Here is a 27,686-nt window from a genome sequence, read left to right on the forward strand (position 1 = left end):
ATTTACCAAAATTCTTTAGATTCTGGAAAGGTCCCATCAGATTGGAAAATAGCAAATGTAACTCTCCTCTTCAAGAAAGGAGGGAGGCAGGAAGCAGGAAAGTACAGGCCAGTTAGCCCAACATCTGGCCAAACGGAAAACGCTGGAGTCCATTATTAAAGGAGGTTATAGCAGGACACTTAGAAAATCTCAATGCAATCAGGCAGAGACAACATGGTTTTGTGAAAGGGAAACTGTGTTTAACTAATATATTAGAGTTTTTTGAGGAAGTAACAAACAGAGTGGATACAGGGGAACCGGTAGATGTGGTGTCCTTTGATTTCTAAAAGGCATTTGATAAGCTTTCACAAAAGTTTCTACACAAATTAAGGGCTCATGGTGTAGGCAGGAACATATTAGCGTGGAGACAGGATTGGTTAGCTACAGGAAGCAGAGAGTGGGAATAAATAGATCATTTTAGGGTTGGCAAGCTGTAACTAGTGGAGTGTCACAGGGATCGGTGCAGGGGACTCAATTATCTATAATCTATATCAATTACATGGATGGTTGTTAAATTTGCTGATGAGACAATGATAGGTAGGAGAATAAGTTATGAAGAGGATGTAATGAGTCTGCAAAGGAATATAGACAGGTAAAGTGAATGGGCAAAAATTTGCAGGATGGAGATAAATGTGGGAAAATGTGAACTTGTCCACTTTGGTAAGAATAGAAAAGCAATATATTATTTAAATGGTGAGAGATTGCAGAACTAGAGGGATCTGGGTGTCCTGGTACATTAATCTGAAAGTTAGTATGCAGGCACAAGTGATTAGGAAGGCAAATGGAATGTTGTCATTTATTGCAAGGAAAATGGGATATTAAAGTGGGAAAGTTTTGCTACAGTTGTACAGGGCATTGGTGAGGTCATATCTAAAGTACTGTGTACAGTTTTGGTCTCCTTACTTAAAAGGATATAATTACATTAGTAGTTCAGAGAAGGTTCACTCAACTGACTCCTGGGATGAAGGGCTTGTCTTATGAGGAAAGGTTGGGCCTGTATCCATTGCAGTTTAGAGGAATGAGAGGTGATCTTATTGAAACATATAAGATCCTGAGAGTACTTTACATAGTGGATGCTGAGAGGATGCTTTCCCTTGTGGGGAAGACTAGAACTAGGAGACAGAGTTTAAAAATAAGGGGTGTCCCATTTATGATAGATATCAGGAATTTTTCTTCTCTCAAAAGATCATTAGCACACAGAATTCTCTTCCCCAGAGTACAGTGGAGGCAGGGCCATTGAATAGGTTTAAAGCTGAGTTAGATGGATTCTTGATTGACAAGGGAGTCAAAGCGTATACAGGGTAGACAAAGTTGAGGCCACAATCAGCCATGATCTTATCAAATGACAGAGCAGGCTTGAGGGGCTGAATGGCCTACTCCTGTTCCAAATTTGTATGATTTAATGTTGGCTAGCACACTGGGAAGAACTCCCTTGTCCATCTTAGAAGTGTTATAGGATCCTTTATGATTACCTGAGAAAAAACAGGGCCTCAGTTTAACATTTCGTAAAACATATAGTACTCCAATACATATTCCGATCTTTAGCATACAGCTGAAACCCACATTAACCTGCTGACTGAAAGGAGTGCTACCACTGAGTCACAGCAGGCACCAATAACTGTTACAATGGTAAGAAAGTATAATTTTGGGACATAGGCCTGGATGAGCCAATTAACCCTAAAAAGGTATTGATCTATCAATTCACCAATCAAGGAAAGTCATTGCATTAAATGGGAAAATAAGCCATTAACTGGGAGGTATTTAGGCAAATCAAAGAGGTAATGAGGACTAAACTGTTCTATAAAGTGTGCTCCACAAGATTAGACAGCAAGGGTTATCTAATAGGGGTTTGAGTTTGTCCACAGTCCTGAATGAACAAAAGTTTGTATGTCTTGAAATGTGCTTTGGTTGACCAATCACGCCATCATATCCTAATTTAATAACAAAAAATCCTCACCTGTACCTTAAGTCAGGTTATGAATAGGAGGTAACAGTCCGTCGCTAGAGCTAGCTACTTAGTCCTATGCATTTCCTCCAAAGCTCTGCGTTTTTTATTTTTTCGAGTATTTATCCAATTCTCTTTTGAAAGTTACTAATGAATCTCCTTCCTTTCAGGCAGCGCATTGTAGCTCACACATAAGGTGATATGTTGAATACACATATTAACCACAGTGTCCATTCAGGACCTAGAAGCTCGTTTGCACTCACCTCAAACCCATTGATGTACAGTGGCGGCACAGCCCAGGAGCTAGGGTAAGTGAGCTGATGTAAAGGCACCGACTGCATAGTGACACTGGCGAGTTTGCGGCGCAACCACCAATAAAGCTTATCCAAGCGTGCGCGCTCTCACGCCATGTGTACGACGATGCTGCGCGCAGCGCGCGCGCGCGGGGGCATCGCGCTCGAGCGGCGGCACCCGTTTGCGTCCGCGCTGAGGAGACGACGTCAGTGTCAGTGTCAGTCCACGCGGCTCGCGCGCCCGCCCGCCCCGCTCCGCTCCGCGCGCTCAGAGCCTGAGGTGAAAAAAAAATCTGACCGACCGATCGAGCGAGAGCGAGCTGAGCAACAGGAGCGGCGGCCGCTCCTCCTCATCCTCCTTCCGGCAGACAGCAGCAGCAGCCACTTCCAGCTTCATGACCGTTTGGCCCGGTAGTTGTCGTTGTCGGAGCCCGGTGTTGAGACGCTGCGTGGGAGCCCGCGGGCCCGCTGTAACCGTGCGTGTAGGATGTCCCGACATGAAGGTGAGTGAGAGACTGAGGCGAGAGGCCCGGTGAGCAGGCCGCTGCCCTCGGCCTGTGTCTGATCAGGGAGCCGCAGAGCCACTAGGCCTTGGGTGGGGAGGAGGAAAGGCCGCTCCCTGGTTGCTGTGGCGGTGGGCCGGCTCCTGTTTTGATTTTTTGACCTAGTAAGGCCCTCGTTGAGCCCGGGTGTCGCCCAACGCCCGCCTTCCACGGGCCTTGTTCCTCCCTCCCCGGCTCCGAATGATTGCACTGTCATCAAGGTGGCCGGCGGGTCGCTGCGGCCTGAGCCAGGCTACGGGCCTACTCCGAGAGGTTAGAGCTGCCTCCTGTCTTCGACACAGACCGAGCTGACAGCTCCACACCGGGGAAGAAAACAGGCTGGTAGGACGGTGCTGCGCTGCGCCGCGCCCGGGTCTTTAGGGCTGCTGAATTGTAGGCCTTGGGCCGCCGCTGTCAGGTAGTGTTGGATCCCCAATGCAGAGCCTGAAAGTCAGTCATGATTATCTTTAAAGTATGTTAAAAGTTCTCCTTTTCCGTTGGGTGTGCGGGTCACTGATGACCAACTCGATGACATGGCGAAAGTTGATTAAACTTTCCGTCAAAATACAAACCTCCAATGCTGTAGGAACCGAATTAGATGTGGATTTATTACCAGATTAGAGATGGCACATCAATTACTTTTAGATAGCTAATATGAAAAGGTCTTAAATTATTTCCATACGTTTCACCAACTTTTCCAACCTGTGTACGTTAGGAAAGTAGAATTTTGACTAACTTAGTAACCTGTGTAGGATTTGCACATTTTGGGAAGCATATTAGTGACAAACTTTCCAACTTAAGTGGGATTGAAGATGTGTCATAAGTTTATGTTTGGGGTTATTCAAGTTTTGAGTTGTGGTGTTTTTTTACAGGCCTGTTGTGTAGCAAGGCAACTTAATATTTTAATTTGTTTTAAAAGGAGAATGAGTTGCAACAACAAAATAAATATTTTAATTTTGGAAGGATTCTCCACTCAGCTTCAGCGACATTTAGATATGTTTTGGTTAGCTTTGACGAAACCGCAATCGACATTTCTCTAAGAAAATATAGCAGTGTGAACAGGAGTTTGAGGATTTCCTTCATATGAAATCAGTTTTACCAGGAAAGGATCGACTGCCAATGATGATGTTTGCTGAATCTCTAAAATTCACATGCAGAGACATTTGTTGTTGTTATTGCAGTTGCGGTATTATCAGGTTACAAAACTATATATGGTTATCTGCAACAGCAAAAAAGCATTAATTTTCAGTATCAGGCATCAGGCATTAAACCCTCAACAAGAGTCGACATATTCATATACATAGTAGTGAAAGTACTGGGTCGGAATAGTAAAAAATTGTACATTTCCAGGGTAATTTATTAAAACTGGTGTACTTGCATGTGGTAAAGTGCTTTTTTTTAAAAAAAAAGATTGATATTAATTTGGCTTGACTGAACTTTTACATATTTAGCTAATATACTTTTTCCAATATTATTACAAAGCAGAAACAAGTCATTCAGCCCAACCAGTCTGTGTCAACGTTAACCTTCTACATGGGAAATTAGTTCTAATTAAGTTTATCCACCCTGTTCCTATATCCTTTCCATCAGTTTACCTTTGTCTGCCTATACAATCCAATCTTGAATGTTGACTTAGTTTTTTGCTTCAAGCACCAATCCTGGAACTGAATTCCAGGTCCTCACTGCTCTAAATGAAAAAGGTTTCTTCTGCCTTCTTCTAAATCTCTTGCATTTAATGTTGTATCTATGGCCCCTTGTTCTTGACTACTCAACTTCTGGAAATAGCATCTTCACATGTATGCTGTCCCATCCTTTATAATTTTCAACACTTCTATCATATTGCCCCATTATCTTTATTGATCAGCAAAAAAAAATAAAGAACTATTGAAAACTTCTTGGTATTTGTGTTTCCTCATGTCAGCCAAAAGATTTATAGATGTGGCTACTTAAATTCTTTGAGGGAATGGCCATAGTTGTACTTGGTATGTTGGGAGGAAGGATCTTTTTGGTAAAATAATCTTAAGGCCTTGAAATTTATGTAATACATACCTTCTTTAAAAGAAGTAAATCGAATTGACAAAGTACATTTCTTCAATATTCATATAGTACTTTCACAGTATGTGTGTAGATATTATGTGGACTGTTTCTGAGGGTTTATTACATGGAATCTGATACTCAAAATTAAGTTATAATTTTCCACTGTCAGCTATCCGTATATAATTTTGTAATCTAACAATACCTTAACTGCATTAATCAAAAATATCTCTGCATGTACATTTTGAACTGTATAGCCTATTTCTGACCATATGAGATTCTCTTGGCTATCTCTCTGGACTGTGAATGATACTGATTGTTGCATTATACAGGCCCCTATTAATCTTGTTGCATTTTTTTCTGCTGGAAATAGTCTATTCATAAAGTCCACAAATTTTCTGTGATCAATTACAATGTGGCAACTAATTAGTTATTAACTTTTTCTCAATATTTTGGGATTTTGATATCTGATTAAATCACTGTCAAAATCTTAGCTTTCGATAATTAAATTTGTAGATGGGGAATAGCCTTTGAGAAGAGGGATTGGAATGGAGAAAATGTTGGCTTCATTTAAGTGCACTAATTCCAGTTGCAATTCAGTCTGAATGTTACATACTAATTTTTAATAAGTACTTCATATTCTTCTAAGGGAATGGCTATTGTTGTACTTGGTATGTTGGGAGGAAGGATCTTTTTGGTAAAATAATCTTAAGGCCCTGAAATTTATGTAATGCATACCTTTTTTAAAAGAAGCAAATCGTTTAAGATCTTGAAAGAAGTGGCTAGTGAGATAGTTGATGCACTAGTTTTAATTTTCCAAAATTCCCTAGATTCGGGGAAAGTACCATTAGATTGGAAAATAGCAAATATAACTCCTTTATTGAAAAAGGGAGGGAGACAGAAAGCAGGAAACTATAGGGAAAATGTTATAGCAGGGTACTTAGAAAAATTCAAGGCAATCGGGCAGAGCCAACATGGGTTTTGTTAAAGGGAAATCATGTTGAACCAATTCGTTGGAGTTCTTTGAAGGAGTCATATGTGCTGTGGATAAAGGGGAACTGGTGGATGTACTGTACTTAGATTTCCAGAAGACATTTATTAAAGTGCCACATTGAAGGGTATTGCAGAAAACCAATGCTCATGGTGTAGGGGGGTAACATATTGGCAAGCATAGAAGATTGGCCAGCTAACAGGAAGCAGATAGTTGGCATAAATAGGTCTTTTACTGGTTGGCAGGGTGTGATGAGTGGCGTGCCACAGGGATCAGTGCTGGGACCTCAACTGTTTACAATTTATATAAATGACTTGGATGAAGGGACTGAAGGAATGAATTGCTAAAATTGCTGACGACACAAAGATAGGTAGGAAAATAAATTGTGAAGAGGATGTTAGGAGGCTACAAAGTGACAAAGATAGGTTAAGTGAGTGGACAAAGATTGGGCAAATGTGAAATTGCCCATTTTGGCAGGAAGAATGAAAAAGAAGCTTATTATCTAAATGATGAGCGATTACAAAGCTCTGAGATTCAGAGGGACCTGTGTGTCCTAGTACATGAATCACAAAAGGCTAGTATGCAGGTACAGCGAGTTATTAGGAAAGCTAATAGAATGTTATAATTTGTTGATTACAAAAGTAGGGAGGTTATGCTTCAGTTGTATAGGGCATTGGTGAGACCACATCTGGAGTATTGTGTATAGTACTGGTCTTATTTAAAGAAAGATGTAAGTGCCTTAGAATCAGTTCAGAAAAGGTTTACTAAGCTAATACCAGGAATGGGCAGGTTGACTTATGAGGAAAGGCTGGACAGGTTAGGCTTGTATCCACTGGAATTTAGAAGAGTAAGCGGCAACTTAATTAAAACCTTTAAGATCCGGAAGGGTCTTGACAGGGTGGATGTGAAGAGGATGTTTCCTCTTGTGAAAGAATCTAGAACTAGAGGTCACTGTTTAAAAATAAGGGGTTGCTCATTTAAGACAGAGATGAGGAGGATCTTTTTCTGAGTCTTTGGAACTCTTTTCCTCAAAAGGCAGTGGAAGTAGAGTCTTTGAGTATTTTTAAGGCAGAGCTAGATAGATTTTTGATTATCAAGGGGGTGAAAGGTTATCGGGGGTGGGAGGAATGTGGAGTTAAGGTTGCATTCAGATCAGCCATGATCTTGTTGAATGGTTGAGCAGGCTACAGGGGTCGAGTGGCTTACTCTTTCTAATTAGTACGTTTGTATGTTCAAAATTATGGAAGGACTCTGAGAGAGGGGCTCAATTATTAAGAAAACAATGAGCACAAACATAATCTATTTATGTAATGGAGAATTGAAGTTAAGTTGGCTGCTTTTGAAGAATGTTTGTTCTCAGCTCTCCTTTACCATCCACAAGCAGGTTTGTTGCTGCTATTTGATCATTAGCTATGAACTGCTTGAAAAAAAATTATTGGTTTGGTGAAATTGGACATATTTCCATGTTTAAGATTGAGATAGGTTCACAGACTCTCAATCCAATGCAAAGTGCAGCTTTATTATATGATTCCTATTCAGGTTAGAGCAAATTGATATCTATGATTGTTCATAGCTGTGATGGAATAAGATACTTGATGGCTGTTTTACAAATGAGAACAGGAAGTGTTTCTTATATTTTACAATACCTGATGCTTAGATGACAGTGATCAATATAAATGCCCAGTATGTCTATAACAGGGCCCACATTTCCATTCTAGGTCTGCTTATAGAGTTTTTATGAACGTGCTAAACCAGTTATGTGACACATCACCAGGCTAAGCTGCTAGTAATGTGTTTTTATGTAATTAAGTTGGCACATTTCTCAGTGTATGTACTAGTTTAAGGAGCATTGCTTTCATTTTTGAAAGTTGATACTGTTGTTCAGATATTAGGACCATAGACCCTAGAAATTTCTCAATGCTTGCAAGAGGATCCCAGGAGTATGTTAACATTTGCAGTATCCTCAGTAGAGTGGTAATGTTTGCTTGTGAGCATGGGAGGGCGGCGTGGGTGATGGGAGTTGGAGATGTTTGAAAGTTCTAATCTTTGTCTTGCACTTGCACATGTCGAGCTGTTTCCCACTTGGTGACATCATTGCAATCAGATTCCAAATTACGCTGATGACATCTACCATAACCCCATCTCATGACCCTGCAGCTACATTTGATTTGACTTGTACTTGTCTAACGTAGCAGAAGCTTCCTCCAATTGAATATTAGGAAACCAAAGCCATTGACTTCGGTTGTTGTTACAAATTCCAGCACATAGCTACCCATTCCATCTCCCTTCCTGGCCACTGTATGAGGCTGAACCAAACTGTTCGTAACCATGGAGCCCTATTTGACCCTGCCTGAGTTTCTAACCCTTATCCTCTCCATCACTAAGATCACCTACTTCCACCTCTGCAGTATCATTTGCCCTTTCCTCAGTATATCTGCTGAAACCATATTTGAACGTTTGTTACCTCCAGACTTGACTTTTCCAGTATCTCTCCTGGCTGATTCCCACCTTCCATAAATTTGAGCTCATCCAAAGCTCTGCTGTCTATATATTAACTCACGCCAAGTTCCATTCACCCATCATCCCTGTGCTCACTGAACTAGATGGGCTTATGGTCCAGCAACACCTCATTTAAAATGCTCATCCTTGTGTTCAAATCCCTTCATGGCCTTATCCCTCCTATCTCTGTAATCTTCTCCAATACGACAACCCTCCAAAACCTCTGTTCCTCCACTTCCGGCCTTTCGTGTCCCTGATTTTCTTTGTCGTATCATTGATATCCATGCCTTCATTTGTCTAGGCCCTAAGCTCTTGAACGGCCTCTCTAAATCCCCTCTCTCTTGTTTTAAGGAGTGTCTCAAAGCAAGTCACCTATCCTAATTTCTGCTTGTGTGGCTTGGTATTAATTTTATCTGATAATACTGCTGTGAAGCACCTTGAGAATTTTTAATATATTCAAGGCGCTATATAATTTAAATTTGTTGTTAGTGTTTAAGTTCATATCATGCTGCAGTTCCATATTGGGTATATTTGAATTGTGATGTAGCAGCCCTAATTTTTATTAAAAATGGCAGAAAAAAAATCTATTCACCTAAATATTTTTAAATATATATATATATAGATCTAGTTAATGAAAATCCAGGCTGGATCAAATTTGAGCCAGTATGGTACAAGGCAATTTATAATTCTGTTCATGAATTTAAGAATTTGACTGCAAACGTATAATACAGACAAAAATAAAAATACCTGGAAAAACTCAGCAGATCTGGCAGCGTCTGCGGAGAGGAACACAGTTAACGTTTCGAGTCCGTATGACTCTTCAACAGAACTAAGTAAAAGAGTCATATGGACTAGAAACGTTAACTGTGTTCCTCTCCGCAGATGCTGCCAGACCTGAGTTTTTCCAGGTATTTTTATTCTTGCTTTGGATTTCCAGCATCCGCAGTTTTTTGCTTTTATATAATACAGACATATGTTTTAAAGTAATAGGAACTTACTTAAAACAATGTTTTTGAGTTATCCCAGTCTGAGGTTCTGTATGATGGATAGAATTTTCTAATTAGAGTGGGAGGGGCAAGATCCAGTTGTTGTGGTCCACGTAGGTACCAAAGACATAGGTAGGACTAAGAAAGAGGTTCTGCTCGAGACTATGAGCAGATTGGGGCTAAATTAAGAAGCAGAACCACAAAGGTGGTAATCTCCGGATTACTACCTGAGCCATTTGCAAATTGGTGGAGGGTAGATAAGATTGGGGAGATAAATGCGTGGCTCAAAGATTGGTGTGGGAGAAATGGGTTCCGATTCATGGGACAATGGCACCAGTACTGGGGAAGGGGAGAGCTGTTCTGTTGGGATGGGCTTCATTTAAACCATGCTGGGACCAGTGTCCTGACGAATCATATAACTGGGGTTGTAGATAGGGCTTTAAACTAATTAATGGGGGGGAGGGTTCAGTTGAAGGGAAGTTTAGAAAATCAAAAATAATCGAGAGAGCAGAGATGCAGGGTAGTGAAGAGGTGAACGATAATCAAAGTGCGCCAGGAAGGGGCAGAAAATATAAGCAGAAGAATGCAGCAGAAATTAGAACCAGAATGAATAATAATGGTTAAAAAGTCAAAGCTTAAGGCCCTTTACCTGAATGCACGTCGCATTTGCATCAAGATAGATGAGTTGATGGCACAAATAGAAATAAATGGACATGACTTGATAGCTATTACAGGCATGTGGTTGCAGGGTGACAAAGACAGGGAACTCAATATTCAAGGGTATTCGATGTCCTGGAAAAATAGGCAAAAAGGAAAAGGAGGTGGGATAGCTTTGTTAATAAAGGAAGGTATCAGTGCGGTGGTGAGTAATGACATAGGTGCAATAGATCGTGATGTGGAATCAGTTTGGGTGGAAATAAGGAATAGCAAGGGGAAGAAGTCACGGGTGGGAGTCGTCTATAGGACCCCGAAGAGTTGCCTTACTGTAGGACAAAGTATAAATTGGGAAATAATGGAGGCGTGTAAGAAGGGCGCTACAATTGTCATGGATGATTTTAATCTGCATATTGACTGGACAAATCAGATTGTCAGGGGTAACATGAAAGACGAATTTGTGGAGTGCATCAGGGAATGTTTCTTAGAGCAATATGTTGTAGAACCTACTCAGGAACGGGCTATTTTAGATCTAGTAATGTGTAATGAGGGAGGATTAATAAGAGATCTCATAGTTAAGGATCCTCTGGGAGTAGCGATCACAACTTGGTAGAATTTCAAATATAGTTTGAGGACGAGCAGCTCTGATCTCAAACCAGTGTATTCAACTTAAATGAGGGCAATTACGGAGGTGTGAAGAAAGAATAATCTAAAGTGGGCTGGGAAAATACGCTTAAGGGGAAAGTCGGTGGATGTGCAGTGGCAGACATTTGAACAGATATTTCATAACACTCAACAAAAATTTATCCTGGTCAAAAAGAAAGACTCGATGAGAAGGATGAACCACCCGTGGTTAGCAAGGAGAGTATCCAGTCAAAAACTAAGGCATGCAAAGCGGCAAAAACTAGTGGCAGGCCAGAGGATTGGGAATTTTTTAGGAACCAGCAATGGATGACTAAAAAGCTAATAATGAGTTAGAAAATTGATTATGAAAGTAAATTGGCAAGAAATATAAAAACAAACAGCAAGAACCTCTACGAGTATATAAAAAGAAAGAGGGTAGCTGAAGTAAGCGTGAGACCCTTGGAGCATGCGACTGGAGAATTGATAACGGGGAACAGGGAAATGGCAGATAACTTAAACCGATATTTTGCATCGGTCTTCATGGTGAAGGACACTATAAACGTTCCAAAGATATCAGATAAGCAAGAAGCTAATGGGAGGAAAGATCGTGTGACAGTCCCTATTACAAGGGACAAGTGAAACTAATGAGACTAATGGCAGACAAGTCGCCAGGACCTGATGGCCTGCATCCAAGGGTTTTAAAGGAAGTGGCTGTAGAGGTAGTGGAGGAATTGGTCGAAATATTCCAGAACTCACTGGATTCCGGGAGGGCCCCAGCGGAAAACCGCTAATGTGACGCCCCTGTTCAAGAAGGGAGGGAGACAAAAAACAGGAAATTATAGGCCAGTCAGCCTGGCATCTGTCGTTGGGAAAATGCTGGACCCCATTATTAAGGAAGAAATAGCAGGACATTTAGAAAAGCTTAGTGCAATCAAATAGAGTCAACATGGTTTTGTGAAAGGGAAATCGCGTTTGACAAATTTTCTAGAGTTCTTTGAGGATATAACAAGCAGAGTTGAGAAAGGGGAACCAGTAGATATTTGGGTTTCCAGAAGGCATTCGATAAGGTGCCACACAAAAGGTTATTGCACAAGATAAGAACTCATGGTATTGGGAGTAATGTATTAGCATGGATTGAGGATTGATTAACACACAGAAGACAGAGTGAGGATTAATGGATTTTTTTCAGGTTGGAAAGACGTAACTAATGGAGGGCCACAAGGTTCAGTCCGAGGGCCTCAATTATTTGCTATCTATGTTAATGACTTGGAGGAGGGGGCAGAGTGTAATGTATCCAAACTTGCTGATGATACAAAAATAGGTGGGAGGGCATGTTGTGATGAGGACATAAGGTATCTGCAAGGGGATATAGATAGGTTGAGTGAGCAAAAACTTGGCAGATAAGAGTTTAATGTAGGAAAGTGTGAAGTCATGCACTTTGGTAGGAAAAATTAAAAGGCAGACTTATTTAAATGGAGAGAGACTCCAAAAAAATGCAGCACAGAGGGATCTGGGTGTTCTTGTGCATGAAACACAAAATGTTAGCATGCAGGTGCAGCAAGTAATTAAGAAGGCAAATGGAATTTTGGCCTGTATTGCTAGGGTGTTGGAGTTTAAAAATAGGAAAGTCTTGTTACAACTGTACAGGGTGTTGGTGAGGCCGCATCTGGAGTACTGTGTACAGTTTTGGTCCCTGTATTTAAGAAAGGATATACTGGCATTGGAGGCAGTTCAAAAGAGATTCACTGGGCTGATTCCTGAGATGAAGATGTTGACTTATCAAGAACATCTAAACAGGTTAGGCCTTTATTCATTAGAGTTTAGAAGAATGAGGGGTGATCTTATTGAAACGTACAAGATACTGAGGGGGCTTGACAGGATAGATGTTGAGAAGATGTTTCCACTAGTGGGGGAATCTTGAACTAGGGTACATAGTTACAGAATAAGGAGACACTCATTTAAAACTCTGATGTGAAGAAATTTCTTTTCTGAGGGTAGTGAATGTCTGGAATTCTCTACCCCAGAGAGTTGTGGAGGCTAGATCACTGAAATTATTTAAAGAGGAGGTGGATAGATTTTTGAAATATCAGGGAGTTGAAGGCTATGAGGACCTGGCACGAAAGAGGATTTGAGGCCAGGGGCAGATCAGCCATGATCTTATTGAATGGCAGGCTTGAGGGGCCTATTTCTTATGTCCTTAATTCAGATTGGCATTCATTTTGGAGTCAATAGAGTTTCAGTCAGCTGATGGGCTAGTGAAAAGTTTCATATTTTATTCACTTGAACAAAGGATATTAAGTGTACGATTATAGATATTGTCCTTCCACATCTGAATTGCACTGTATCTGGAGTGAACCTAGTCAGGCAGGTAAATAAAGTCTTGTTCTTACGGTGTAGAAGGAGGTCATTTGGCCCATCGCATCTGCACTGGCTCTGAGCATTTTAACTTGGTGCCAATCTCCTGCCTTTTCCCCGTAACCCTGCACATTGTTTTTATTTAAATAATCATCCAATGCCCTCTTGAATGCCTCCATTGAACCTGCCTCCACCACATTTCCAGGCAGTGCATTCCAAACCCTGACTACTCGCTGTGTGAAAAAAAAAATTTCTCATCTTGCATTTGCTTCTTTTGCAAAACCTTTAAAACTGTGCCCTCTGGTTCTTGATTCGTTTATGAGCAGGAATAGTTTCTCCCTATCTATTCTGTCCAGACCCCTCATGATTTTGAAAACTTCTATCAAGTCTCCTTTTAGTCTTTTCCTTTCCAAGGAAAACAGTCCCAACTTCTCCAATCTTTCCTCATAACTGAAGTGTCTCATCCCTGGAACCATTCTCGTGGGGCTGAATGGCCTACTCCCATACTTGCGTTGGGTACATGACTCTTTTCAAATAGAGTAGCAGTTTTCTATTTTGCAGGTCATTTGTGTAATTCGGTCTTTTAAAAAATGATTGAAGATCATGTTTTCTCAATTTCCTCAATCAGGAAACAAAACAAAATCATGCATTGTCTAGTTGCATCACTTGCATGAAAATTTTGTCCTTCAGAGTTTTAAAATATGTATTTAGGTGGCTATCTATGTAGGTGAGATTTTGGAAGGATTTTGAATGTTGTACAGTGTCAAAGTGTTCAGTAAACATGTGTTCAAGCTGTAATCATCTGCAAAACAATTTGCTTTGAAGAAGTGGGCCTCTGTGATATGGTATTAATTGTTGTGGCAAGGGTTAGATTGCATCATGTATTGAAAGTGAAGCTTGAATGGTTTATAATTGTCATCTGAACCCTGAGGTCATATAATAGCCTTAAAATCACACCTAGATATGTCGAAGGCACTAGGTTTTTGAGGACACAACCTCCAGGCTAATCGAATACTAGCTCTACTTGTATTAAGCTTCACTTATCCTGATTTTTTTGACAGAAACAGTGCTGTAGTAAGCATGGAGATGAACAATATTGAAGGGTACATGTGCAAGCTCTGACCATCAATAATGCAGAAATGCTTTCTTAAACAAGCCAGCATGGGTTGACTTTCTTCAAGTGCATTTGGGGGTGGGCATTAAATATTGTCCTTGCCAGCGCCACATGTTCCATGAATAAATTTAAAAAGAAGTGCTTTGAGAAGATTGTGGTGAGCTGTCACCTTGAACTACTGCTGTCCATGAGTGTTGATATATCACAGTGCCAAGTGCAGTAAGATCTGGACAACACTCAGGCTTGGGCTGAAAAGTAGCAAATCACACTTGTGCAATGCAAGTCCAGGCAATGACTCTCTCGCAACATAAGAGAATCTAACAGTCTTCCCTTGACATCCAATTACCATCGCTCAATCCCCCACCATCAATCAAGTCCGAGAAGGGGAATTCTGTAGCAAGTAACTCCCTTCCTGACTCTCCGCACCCCCAAAAGCATGTCCACCACCTACAGGGCACAAATCAGGAGTGTGATGGAATACTCGTTAGTTGCATGGATGAGTACAGCTCCAACAGCAATGGAAAAAGCTCAACACCATTTGGGGCAAAGCAGACCACTTGACTGACACTCAATCCACCACCTTAAACACTCACTCCATCCACCACCTTGCAGCAGTGTGTACTATCTGCAAGATGTACTGCAGCAACCCGCCAAACCTCCTTCAACAGCATGTTCCAAACCCGTGACCCCTACCACCTAGAATGATAAGGGCAGCAGATACTACCACCTGCAAGTTCCCCTCCAAGCCACTCACCATCCTAACTTGGAAATATATCGCTGTTCCTTCACTGTCGCTAGGTCAAAATCCTGGAACTCCCTTCCTAACAGCACAGTGGGTGTACCTACACCACATGACTGCAGCAATTTAAGAAGGTGACTCACTGCCTCCTTCTCGAGGGCAATTAGTGGTGGGAAATAAATGCTGGTCATGCCAGTGATGCTCACCCCATGAACAAATAAAAACTGATAAAATAGAGGCAAAGAAAGATTGGATTAAGAAAGCATGAAATGAAACACAAGAATAGTAATTAAAAAGAATATGAAAAACTACTAATCAATTTACTACCTGCAGGAATGAGATTCCACAGTTTTTATTGTTCCCTTTCTGGGCTGGAGATTGGTATTGCAGGAGCATGAACCTTGTCATTAGAGGGTCCTACGTTAAGTTCCTGCCCTAACTTTCAGTGGCATGGTTAGTGTTTTAACAGCATAAATGTCTGCATTCGTCTGTCGACGTAAGATGAAGGACGTGCAGCAAATCATTTGAGGGTAGGTATGGTGCACTTTTGCTGTTGGCTGAAAGGATCAGTCTGAGAGGCAAGTTCTGCCACAAGTACTGCATATGAGGTGGTTGTCAGGTGTCATTGTGAATTGTTGTTTCTGGTGTTAGTGCCTGTTGTCAAGCCGCTGTAGCCACTGATTGTCATGATGGCACATACCAGCCCACAGGTGATGTTGGCATTTCCCTCTATCATAGTGTAGTGTCTCCCAGGCATTAAAATCAATGTTTAGAGCCTTCATGTCATGATCACAAGCATCCTTGAAATGGAGCTTTGGGCATCCTGTTGGTCTCCTGGCTCCAGCTACCTTGCCATACAAAAAACCCTTGAACACATCAGTCTTCCGTCCTGGACACGTGCCTGAGCCAGAACAAATATAGCACTTTCATGAAACTCACTGAATGGCTGATGGTGAGTTCTAGTTTAGGTGAGGCTAAAGGCAGAGGTGCACAAACGTTCCAGCAATTTGTGGTGCTTTGCAGCTCATTGCTGGATTACTTGTATACTAATAATGGCATGTGCATTAATCTCTGTTATTTAGCCAACAAATTCTAGACCAGTGTGTTTTTAAAATGCTGATGATTAACTTTTTATTGCAAACAGATGTGAGCCTTGTGATCCTTATAAAATCCATACAAAGCTAACCATTTGGATTGTCCAAATACTGCCACCCAGCAACATAGATGTATTCAACTCTAATGAACTGAATTGCATATTGTAGTCTGCAGTATCAAATTTTGAAAATAACCTTTGACCTTACCAGATGTCCAGGAAAGCTCCTACTGGCCTGATTATGAGGTGTGTTTTAATTTAAACAATTCTGATGAACGTATCAAATTCTGGACCATTTCCCTTTCAAGTCCTGGTTTAACTGATCACTGTGTTCGCGATTGCCATTGTGACAAATCTAGAAAGATTGAAATAGTACACTGAGCAGTAAATTGCTTGTCATTGATAGATGGAGGGGTGCAGTGGATCATTGGGACTGTATTTGCATTTTCCTCCTGCCCTTTCTTGCTGGGGAACCTTCTGTCCTTTGCCCATATGGCTTTTTTCATGTATAAAGGTAGAGATTGTTGTTGGCTGTTCAATCACAGGTGGCAACGCATGAGCAAGATCCTGTCCTCACCCCACACATATGCAAACTTCCAGAGGTGTTGCTCAGTATGATTTAGGAAGGAAAATCCTGGCCTTTTAATCAAGGCCCTGAGGCCAATTGCTGCCACATTTCCCATTCCAAAGAAATCCATTATTGTGTCGGGTAAAAAGATTGTAGCATAATTTGAGTATTGTGGAGACTGTCCAGCGATAAGATTGTCTCAATATTTAAGTATAATCCGCAAGTCTTGTAGATGTAGCTACATTCACCATGATCCCAATACTGAAATTGAATTTGTGAACCATGAAATTTCAGAGTACTGATTGCTGAAAACCAGAACTGTTCTGTGTTGGTGCCTAGCTGTTTACCATATGTTGCCACATAACTGGATGCAATACTTCATTGGCAAACACAAGTGTCTCAGCAGTACACCTAGATCTGCAAGCATGCTTCAGGATATATAAACCCTACTTTTGAAAGCAACAATGCACCTTTGTTGGCTGAAGGTTGTAGTTATTTACTATCTTACATCATTTTTAAATAGATGGAGATGGATTATGTTCAATGCCATAGTGTGCATTGTTGTCGAGTTTTATTTTGCCTGTAAAATGTAAAAATGCATACATAAAAAAGGCATACTAAGTAGGCCTGTCAGAAGCAAGGACTCATTGACCAACCTGTTTACAATATTGGCAGGCACAGTTTCCCCTCACCCTCTCCCAAAAAAGAGCTAAGTGACTGACGAGAAGCAGTACCAAACATAAACATTTTGATATCAACTAGTTCAATCCCTGACTTACTCAAACTCCTGTGACTGTTTTCGCAGTCAAGTAAAGTTAGGCTAATGTTCATTTTTTTAAATATTCGTTCATGAGAAATGTGTTTCATGGGTTCAGGGAAATGTGGAGAAGTGCAGGTGAGAGTCATCAGCGTGCATAGGGAAGATGTCTAAAGGCCAGGGAATAAGTGGAGAGACAGGGCTCTGGTTCCTTGATAAATCCTTGGGGGCTCCTGGCAGTGTTATTGTGGGAGCAGGCAGAGAAGCTCTTCAGCTGGTAATGAGCTGACTGTATTTAGACAGGTCAATTCCCACTGAGTTGGACAATGGAGGGGAGGTGAAGGAGAAGGTTGGTGTGATCAACTGTATGCACACATGGGGGTCAAAAACAGGGAGGGATAAATCAGAGACATGTAACACACTATTCCTGACCTTGCTCAATTAATTGATGCAGTGAACAGGGTGGGAGCTAGACTGAAAGGATTGGAGCAGGAAGCTGTGTGACTGATATATTCAAAACTGAAGAACACATTCCAAAATCCCATAGAATGGAGACGGGGCAGTAATTGGGGAGGTGGGTTGCAGATGGAGACCTGGTCAATGGTCATTTTGAAAGGGATGAACAACATTTGAGTAAATAGCCATTTACACAATGGTGGCTAGTTGAGGGCCAGAAAGGGAAGCCAGGAGTTCAGTGGGATGGGGAAGGAAATGAGAGCAGGAGCTGGGCTTGGTGGGAAAGCTGAGTTTGGAGAGGCCAGGGAGAAAGATGGTAAAGAGTGCAGAGTGATGGATTAAGGGTTGCATGTGTGGGAGATTGATCTTATTATTCTCATCGGTGCAGAGAAGGAGGAGAAAGCTGTACCGATAGTCTTGATCTTTGACAGCATGAAATACGGGAACTCTTACATTTGGTAAGGTGGGGCCAGGGAAGAGAAATCTGAGGAAACAGTTAATCATTGATAAAAATAGATAAAAAGGTGGCTCTTAAAATGCTGGCAGTCCTCAGAATAGAAAAGTCTCCCAGTCCAGATGGGACACGTCCTATTACTGGTGGGATATGAACCTAGGTCCCCAGAGCAATACCCTGGGTCTCTGGAATACTAGTCTGGTGAAAATACCACTATGCCACTGCCTCCCTTGGCATAAGCAAAAAAAATAAAGCATTAATTAAACTGGAATAGGACAATACACATCAAGTGTAAACAAATCTCATAATACTGTGGAATAGGCACGCTGAGAGAGGATCTACTTGTTATTGTTATCTCAGCACGTTCACTACACTGAAATGGTTGCGTTCTATCGGGAACTTGCAAATATGCTAACTATGTTGGCACTGAAGGGAAGGCCCACATTACAATGAAAGTGTATACCTTCATTTTACTTGCCTTTACCCTAGCATTCAGACCTTAAAAGAAAAAATTTCTGGAACTCTCTCCTTAACAGCACTGTGGATGTGCTACACCACATGGACTGCAGCAGTTCAAGAAAGCAGTTCACCACCACCTCGAGGGCAATTGGGGATGGACAATAAATGCTGGCCTAGCCAGCGACACCTACATCCAGTGAAAGAATTAAAAGCAGAATGTAGAGAAGTACTCATTATACACCCAGGTGGACATTATACACCCAGGTGGACATTGCTCATGTTTATCAGTGATGAGACCTGTCAGTGAGTTCCTTCATCAATATTCTATGCTGCCCTTACCACTTGTGGATGCTGATCAGGAGTTTTATTTGGCAAAATTCAGTATTGGAATGGTGCAAAACAAGACTGATTGCTTCTGAATTGTCATGTTGTGGATGTTGATCTAAAAGATTTTCAGTAGAACAGCTTGTTGAAGGTGCATTTACATTATAGGTGTGCAGCAGAACAGGCAACAGTTCTCCCTCTCTTGACTGCACTCCTTAGTGTAAGTAACCTGGCATACCTGTAACTGACAGCATTCTAAACCCATAATGACCAATTTATGGTTGAACTTAAGTTGCCAAAGTAAACATGGGGAGCCAGTTCTCATGATTGCACTCTTAATTATAATTGGAACTCAATCTGACAAGTTCCAACCAAAGAGAGAGCAGTACATGAAGGTTACTCATAAAATAGCAACATTTAAAATAGGCAGTGCAAAATCATCTGGAGTCTGATAGTTTACATAAAACAGGAGAAGCTCATATTTTGCACAAGATCACTAAGATACCTTTTGGAGCGAGGGGGTAGACGAGAAACAGATGTTTCTGCCTCGCCTTAGACTTCTTAGCTTTACTTTTTAAATTACTATAATCCAAAAGTGAATGGTGACTTTAAAATTTTCTACCACTATACCAACTGCTTGGCATCCAAAACCAAGTTCTCAAAGTGAGCCAGTGATGCAGTTGAACTGATTCTTGGATCACAATGTTGCCATGGCTCCTTTAATAATAGGATGAGTAATGAAAAAATTGTGCACACTATTGGCTAGAACAAATCCACAGGGTAGTTGTCTTTGGATTTTCCTATGTTTTGTGTCTATTTTGTAACTAAATATTGCTGAAGTTGTGTTAATGATTTTAACTGATGTATAAAAAAATCCCAGAGTGACTTGCAGTTTGCTGGTTGTTTTTTCTATGCTGCAAAAATATTTTAAATCATGTATTAATGTAAAGGTATGAGAATTGAGATGGAGAAAGGACAATTTAGTTTCCTTATGACTGAAGACCCTTCTTAAAAGCACTGGGTGTTGCCAGATTATTCTGTGACTGAGCAGAAATATTTTTGTAGGCCTCAGATCATATTGGGTATTTACTGTTAAAAATTTCTAACAATTATCAGCCAGTAACACACAGGTGAGAGTTTGATTCCCAACTGCGAAGAGCATTTTTAAAATTGAACTTCAATACTTTTGTGTGTTTTTATGATTTTTTAATGCTCAAAGTTTCTTAGGGGCTGTTAATTTTTTTTGTTGAAAAAGCTGAACCCCACAGATCTATTTATTTGGGAATTTTTATCTTTTATAAACAAAATACAGTAAACTTTGTTATCCACTGTTCTGCCAACCAGAATTCTGTACTAACCCTAATACGAATTGTCACTTTACCAACTGGAAGTAATTACAAACTTATCCAGGGCCTGTACCTGAATATTGATTTATACTTTGTTTTAATGTACTGTTGAAAATTAGAAGGGAAAAAGAATACTATCCTTTACTTAAGTACTTGCATATTAGTTCATGCTACAATTATTGCGATGTATTCCATTGGTAAATGGAACTCTGCTAACCCACATTTTTGATTAACTGGTGCCACCATTTCCTATGCATGCTGGGTTATAAAGGTTTTACTGTAGTGCAGATGCTGGAAACCTGAAACAAACAAAATGGTAGAGGAAATGAAGATAACGTTTCCTGTTCTTCATAAATGAAAAATAAATGACCATGCTGATGTATTAATACAATCAGAAAAAAGGGAGGGGCAATATATATAAAATGAGAAACGACACAAACCCATCAGTAGAATTATGTAACCTCAACTAAGCATTGGAAAGGCCATTAAGACCTAAGTGAGTAAATATTACTTTGGAGCTGTTAATGCAGAACGTGTTTTGAATACAAGTTCAAAAAACACCAACTTTGCCTCCTTTCCAATAATATTTTTTCCAAATTTTACTTGCAGCCAGTTTTTTAAAAATCTTATTTTTAGCAGGTTAAGGTTGTTATTGTATATCAATTGTGTTTAATTATGTGCAGGTGAATAATATTAATTGAGGTTTCACTTGAGCACATATAAACTCTTTCGAGTTATCAACAGTCACAGATTGCAACTCTTTCGAGTACAATCACAGTTCTTGGTTTCCGGGAGTGGGACATGAACCCACAACCCTCTGATTCAAAGGCGAGGGTGCTATGGACTGAGCCACAGCTGACACCTCTTGAGCACATATAAAGATGCACTTAATTGAAACTGGTGTGATTGAATTAGGACGTGTCTGTTTGTAATGCTTCATTCGGTAAATAAATATAAGACTGGATAAAGATTGCCTCCAGTACTATCCTTCAACTGGCTTTCTGGAGTATAGCAAAAGTGTAGCATAATTTAGGTAGATTTGAATTGACTTCCTCATTTGTTGAGGAAATGTTCAATTTCCATGCACACAGGAAATTGCTGTCATCCTGTAGGGAAACACTAGAGAAACAATTTGAAAGCTGCAATGTTTGCATTAGGTCTGTACCTTGTCCTTGTAGGTAAGACCTTCTGAATGGTGGAGTTTTTAGATTCTGAGTGCTTTTATGTCTAGGTACAGAAAAAAGATTAACCTCTGTGATTTAGTGTGGTTGCTTTTCAGGAGTTCTGTGTAACTAGTTAAGTTTGAAACTTTATTTCTAGCAGAATGTTGGGCTTGTTTGTAAACATCTTTGCTTTGACAAGTGTACGTTGACCAAGAGATTCCAAAGAGAAGATGGGTTGAGGAGACACGTCTGTGAGGGGGAAAGGTAGGGCATCCAAAGTTAAAGATCCCTGGGTGATTGAAGATGCAGGGGTTAAAATAAGATTACAGAAGGAGGCTTATCACAATTGTATCCAGTGGAGAACTGATCTGAATGCAGAAACTACAGAGATCTAAAAATGGGAATAAGAGTGCCAGCCAAAAAGAGAGTGAGAATAGATTAGTGGCTAATATAAAAGGGAATCCTAAATTCTTTTATCAAATATATTTTTTTCCAAATTTTACTTGCAGTCAGTTATATTTGAAATCTTATTTTTAGTAGGTTGAAGTTGTTATTGTATATCAATTGTGTTTAAGTCAAAGAGAGGATGGAGCTGATTAGGGACCATGATCATCATCTTGAGGAGGCAGAAGGCATGGCTGAGGTACTGAATGAGTATTTTGCACCTGTCTTCACTAGTGATGAGGCTGATATCAATGTAACAGTAAAAGAGGAGGCAGCAGCAATATTGGACAAAGTTTTTAAAAAAAAGTGATAGAGGAGGTACTTAAGGTTGCCAGCCCTCAAAGTAGAAAAGTCACCCAGTCTGGATGGGGTGCATCCTAGGTTACTGAGAGAAGAAAGAATGGAAATTAGAGGCTCTGGCTAAAATCTTCCAATCTGCCTTAGACATGTGGGTGATGACAGAGGACTGGAGGATTGCAAACATCGTACCTATATTTAATAAACCGGTCAAGCTAATGTTGGTGGTGCGAAAACTTTGAGGCAATAATCTGGGACAAAATTAATTGGTATTTAGGAAAATATGAGCTAATAAATGAAAGTTAACACAAATTTGTTAAAGGCAAAGGAAGGATGTCAAGGCCTGGTAAATCGTTTCTGCAAACTTTCTTAGATTGGCACCAGGGATGAGGGCTTTGTGTGGAGAGAAGCTGGGGTTGTTCTTCGAGTTTAAAGGTTAAGTAGAGATTTGATAGGGGGGCGTTCAAAATCATGAACCATTTTGATAGAGTTAAACAGATACTGTTTTCAGTAGCAGTAGGATCAATAACCAGTGGATGTAGATTTAAAGTGATTGGCTGAAGAATCAGAAATGACATGACAATTTGTTTTTTAATCCAGTGGGTTATTATAATCTGAAATATACTGAAAAGGGTTGTGGAAGCAGATTCAGTAGTAACATTCAAAAAAGAATTGGATAGCTACTTGAAGGAAAAAAAATAGAGCTATGGAAAAAGAGCAGGAGAATATAATTAAATGGACAGCTCTACATCAGTACAACACTGGCATGATGGGCAAATGGCTTCCTTCTGTGCTGTTTCATTTTATGACTCCATAATTTGTTCTTCCACTTCCTTATTGAGGCTTAATATTGACTGGATCATCTTCATTGAGTTGCCCATAACATTAATGATGTAGATGGCTGGCGTTCACAGGATAAGTGGCTTTCAATACAAACTTTCGGACTGCTTCAGTCCTGGCTGTTTATCAGTGTAGCTCATTTTCAGTTTTGCTAGGTTTTGGAAAGTTCAGAAAGGTAATGTGGCATATCGCGTTAGACAAACCTGCTGGCGAGGTTTGAATTTGATTTATTCTAATGAAAAGTAACTTTGCATTCTGGCTCTATGATGTACAAAACTGCCATCTTCATTGTCTTTCAATCTCTTTTGAGTTCTGTGAAGTTTTTATTTTGTGTTTAATACTCTGGTTACTATTGGGTTGTGACAGACATCTGAACAAAAACTGGTTGGAGCTTGCATTGAGGCCTTGTAGATAGCAATGGCAAAAAATATTACATACAAGCACAGTGAAGCTCTGGAAGGTGATCTGGGATTTAAACTACACACATAATTAGGGGAAACAGTGCCAAATAAGCAGTAGTAAGTTACACTTATTGATTGAATAGTTTGATTTTCATGAAATAATAGAAATTACAGCTCCGAAGAGACCTGTTGAGACCGTGCTGTAAAGTGCCAGCTCCTTAAGTGGAACCTATCATTCTGATCCCATTCCCATGTTTGTTCTCTGTGTCCTTTATCAAATTTTGTTTACAAATACTTGGCTAATACCACTTCAAGTTATGTCATTTCTGCATCATTGGCTGCTTGTGACAAACTTCTCTAGTTCTAAAACCCTTTGTTCAAAAAAACCCTTCTGGCTTTTTCCTTTGGATCTTGTGGTAACATTGTGATGGGGAGAGGTAATGGCAGGAATCTGCTAAATAGGTTCACCAGCGTATGATCGCTAAAGCTGATCTTATTTCAGGACGGCTATAAGATAAAGCTGAAGCTTTTGAGTGCTAAGTGACTAGAGTAAATCAGTGATGCTTGGTCTATTAGACTAATTAATGCATTTCATTGACAAGACAATTGTGTTGTGAATTAGCAAAATACTTATACAGACTTTATTGCTTGGAGCATGCGCATTTGTGTACATCAATGACAGTAAGAATTGATTTAGTACCATAATCTCAATAAAGTAATGTTTTAAGTGAAGAACAGTTACAATGTTAATACTGCTATTAATATTGTCTAGTTGTTCTGTTTATTTTGATTCGGGGACAAGAAAAGCCACATCAGGGAAGGGCAAGGTTGATTAAATTTGTCTTGTCGTAGGTTTGGTGCTGCTTTGAAGTAGCTTTACTGTTGGAAAATTGCAATTGTTATTGTCTTAGAGGTGCTGGTTGATCCATTGCATGGAGTATGAGAACTCCAGATGGCATTGCTGGAACTGATGCAAAGCCAACTTTTTGAACTTCAAAGTTTAAATGGGGCCCAGGCATGTCTTTTGACAATTTTTAAAAAGATAACTAACTGTGGTTTTTTTCAGATACAATTTTTACTGTTTGCTGAGCAGAGCTCCATGTGTGCACTTAGTTATGATGTGCAGGGCTCTGCTATTATCAAATTTGGAATGGTGCAATCAGGCAATGTTCTTAAAATGACAGACATGGAACCACTACATTTAGTAGAGTTATACCATGTGTTTTCGCTGTTGTGCTATCTCTACTAATTATGCAGTCAAATTGTCTATAACTCCATTTAATCTATTGTTAATTGGAATATTATAAAAAATTGCTCCATAATCATACACTATTTACTATTTTTCAGATGATCAGAGTTTACTATTTTTTATTTCATTGATAAACTAGAGATACCTGCATACACTGCTTCACCTTTCCCATTATTGTATAATCTGTCTAGCCTATCCAAATCCTGTAAATGTGAAAGTAAAAATGATACCTAGTGTTTGCTTCTGAATTAATTTTCAGTGTTATGGTGTTATTGGAAATGATATTCAAACTATTTGGAGAAATGTGTTATTTGCCATCAACTTTCACGCTTTTCCTACTTTTTTTTTCCACCTGGACTGCTGTTTATATTTCATTTGTTGTAGTATGGCAGTTTCAATTTGAATAGATGTAATGTGTCAAAGGTTGGATTCCTCTGGCATTGTTGTTTGAGGATGAGAATTTCTTCATTATTGAAGGCATGAATTCTTCAATTTCTCCTCTATCGTTTCTTCATCTGAGTCTTGTAGCTCCTTCGGCCGAGAAGACTGGTAACCTGTAACACTCCAGTTGGCTATAGTTGAATGCAGCAGCATCTGGCAATATGAACATACGAATTAGGAATAGGCCACTCGGCCCCTCGAGCCTGCTCTGCCATTCAATAAGATCATGGTCGATCTGATTTTAACCGCAGGTTCACCTTACCACCTATCCCCAATAACCTTTAATCCCCTTGTTTATCAAGAATCTAGCTCCTCCTTAAAATAATTCAAAGACTGCTTCCATCACCTTTTGAGGAAGAGAGTTACAAAGACTCAATTCCCTCAGAGAATTTCTTCTCACCTGTCTTAAATGGGCAACCCTTTATTTTTAAATAGTGATCCCTACTTCTAAATTCTCCCGCAAGAGGAGACATTTTATCCAGATCCGCCCTGTCAAGACTCCTCAGGATCTTGTATATTTCAATCAAGTTGCCTCTTACTCTTCTAAACTCCAGTGGTTACAAACCTAGTCTGTCCCACCCTTCCTCTTAAAACAACCCTCCCTTTCCAGGTATTAATCTAGTAAACCTTCTCTGAGCTGCTTCCAATGCACTTACATCCTTCTTCAAATAAGGAGACCAATGCTGTGCACTGTACTCCAGATGTGGCCCCACCAATGCCTTGTATACTTGTATAACTGAAGCTTATCCCCTCTACTTTGTATTCAATTCCCCTTGCAATAAATGATAATATTCTGTTAGCTTTCCTAATTTATGCTGTACCTGCATTTCACTCTGCACCTCCTACAGCATTGTAGCTAAGGCTAGTAAGTCAGAGGTGTTGGAGATTGTACCTTGGTGTTGTCTTGGGACCAAAGTGAGGAAACATTTTGTACATGGTGTGCTATGTTTAAATAGGAAAGAAAGTCAAAAGCCTGACTATTCAAAATATGGAATACATTGTGCCTCTGAACTAAAACTGTTAGTTCCACACCATGGCATGTGGTTGTCTATGGACTGCTGCATTCTAAAGCAAAAGTGAAGAAAGCATAAAGGGAAAAACGTTGAAGAATTTGATTAAAAGAGCAGCTTTTCCATTGCGAAGATGGAGTCCTGAATGAATGAGTCACTAATAATTTGTTTGCCCCTGCACTTTCAACCCGCATTAACAGCAAAATGGCAGTTTTTGTAAGTAGGCAGATTCATCTACTGAATGAGATATTCACCTTATTGCATACTATGAATGCAGTAGTGTGCCATGTGACCAATTTTTTTCATGCTATTGCACAACTGAGACCAATATACTCTCCTGTCCATTCCTGAAGGGGGGTAAATATCACCTTTTCAGACCATTACATTCAGGCTAAAATTAATAGTCTGACTTATTTTCAAGTAAAATAATTGTATAGAAGCATGAAATTAACAGTGCAGCACTTGATTTACTGTATTCAGTATGATTTTAAAACATGAATCCTAAGTCTTAGTCAAAGGTACTGAAAAGAACTGCCAAGCTTGTTTTTAAAAGTTATATGGACAGTGGTTGCATTGAGCACATTTAGGCCATCCAGCATGGAATATGTAGTCCAAAGTAGAGATCTGAGGAGCTGAAAGCATTGTGTCTGCCTACACTTTGTTCTTTGATGCCACTTTTTAGTTCAAACAGGCTTATTTTAAGATCCAAATGATTCCACTCAATGGTCAGGCAATTAGATAATTTCTATCTCTCGAATTGACGTGTCACTAGCAAGACTCCTGGCCTACTTGGTAGCCCATTTGCTGTTGAAACTTGAATATGTTTGCAGTGGGAGAATGAATTTTATTTACTTGCCTGTCTGAAAACTCACGTGCTTGGAACTGAGGCAAACATCAAGTAATTATCTGACATAGTTCTGAATGCTGGCAGCAACATAAATGAGGAAAACCAGCTAGGACAAATGGCTCTTATTGACACAGAGCTGAATTGTGAGACTTTTGAATCTTCAACCTTTTAACATTATTTAAAATCATATAAAGATGTAACAAGATGCACTGCAGCAACTTGCCGAGCCTCCTGTGATTGCTACCATCTAGAAGGACAAGTGCAGCAGACGCATGGGAACATCATTGGCAAATTTCCCTCCAAGCCACACACCATTATGACTTGGGACTATATTGTTGCTCCTTCACTACCACTGCCACTGGGTCAAAAGCCTGAAACTCCCTTCCTAACAGCACTCTGGGTGTACCTACACCAAGTGGACTGATTCAAGAAGGTGGGTCACCACCACCACCACCACATCAAGGACAATTAGAGATAAGCAGCAAACGCTGGCTTTGCCAGTGACATTTGCATCCCATGGAAGAATAAAAATAATGCAGAAAATTTGTTTTTTTTACAGGAACTTTGTAATTTTCAATTTTTGTCTGCAAGTAAAATGTCTTTGCTATTTGGCTTTGACACTTAGTAGTTACATTGTAGATTCAGATAGAGTATTTTAAAATGGAAAATCAAACTGTATCTAAGGATGAAAGGAAAATAGGTGAGCAGGTACATCATGAAAA

At 40.0% G+C, this 27,686-nt stretch overlaps 1 protein-coding gene and 1 long non-coding RNA gene across 4 annotated transcripts in view; one reads left to right on the plus strand and one right to left on the minus strand.

Moving 5' to 3' along the window:
* The window catches only part of LOC144698067 (uncharacterized), a 37,951-nt gene extending 35,237 nt beyond the window's left edge, over positions 1-2,714 (minus strand). The window contains exon 1 of one of the 2 annotated variants that reach the window (XR_013580447.1): positions 2,580-2,714. This is a non-coding gene — a long non-coding RNA (uncharacterized LOC144698067). Of the gene's footprint in view, positions 1-2,247; positions 2,346-2,579 lie in introns of those variants that run through there. The other variant, XR_013580446.1, reaches the window with a different exon arrangement.
* The window catches only part of kcmf1 (potassium channel modulatory factor 1), a 141,293-nt gene continuing 116,192 nt past the window's right edge, over positions 2,586-27,686 (plus strand). Inside the window, exon 1 of one of the 2 annotated variants that reach the window (XM_078569989.1) lies at positions 2,586-2,780. In XM_078569989.1, the coding sequence (XP_078426115.1) occupies positions 2,765-2,780 (16 nt within the window). In that variant the 5' untranslated portion in view covers positions 2,586-2,764. The remainder of the gene's footprint in view (positions 2,781-27,686) is intronic. The other variant, XM_078569986.1, reaches the window with a different exon arrangement.

Source organism: Cetorhinus maximus, chromosome 2 (assembly GCF_964194155.1).
Source record: "Cetorhinus maximus chromosome 2, sCetMax3.hap1.1, whole genome shotgun sequence".
NCBI classification, from domain to species: domain Eukaryota; kingdom Metazoa; phylum Chordata; class Chondrichthyes; order Lamniformes; family Cetorhinidae; genus Cetorhinus; species Cetorhinus maximus.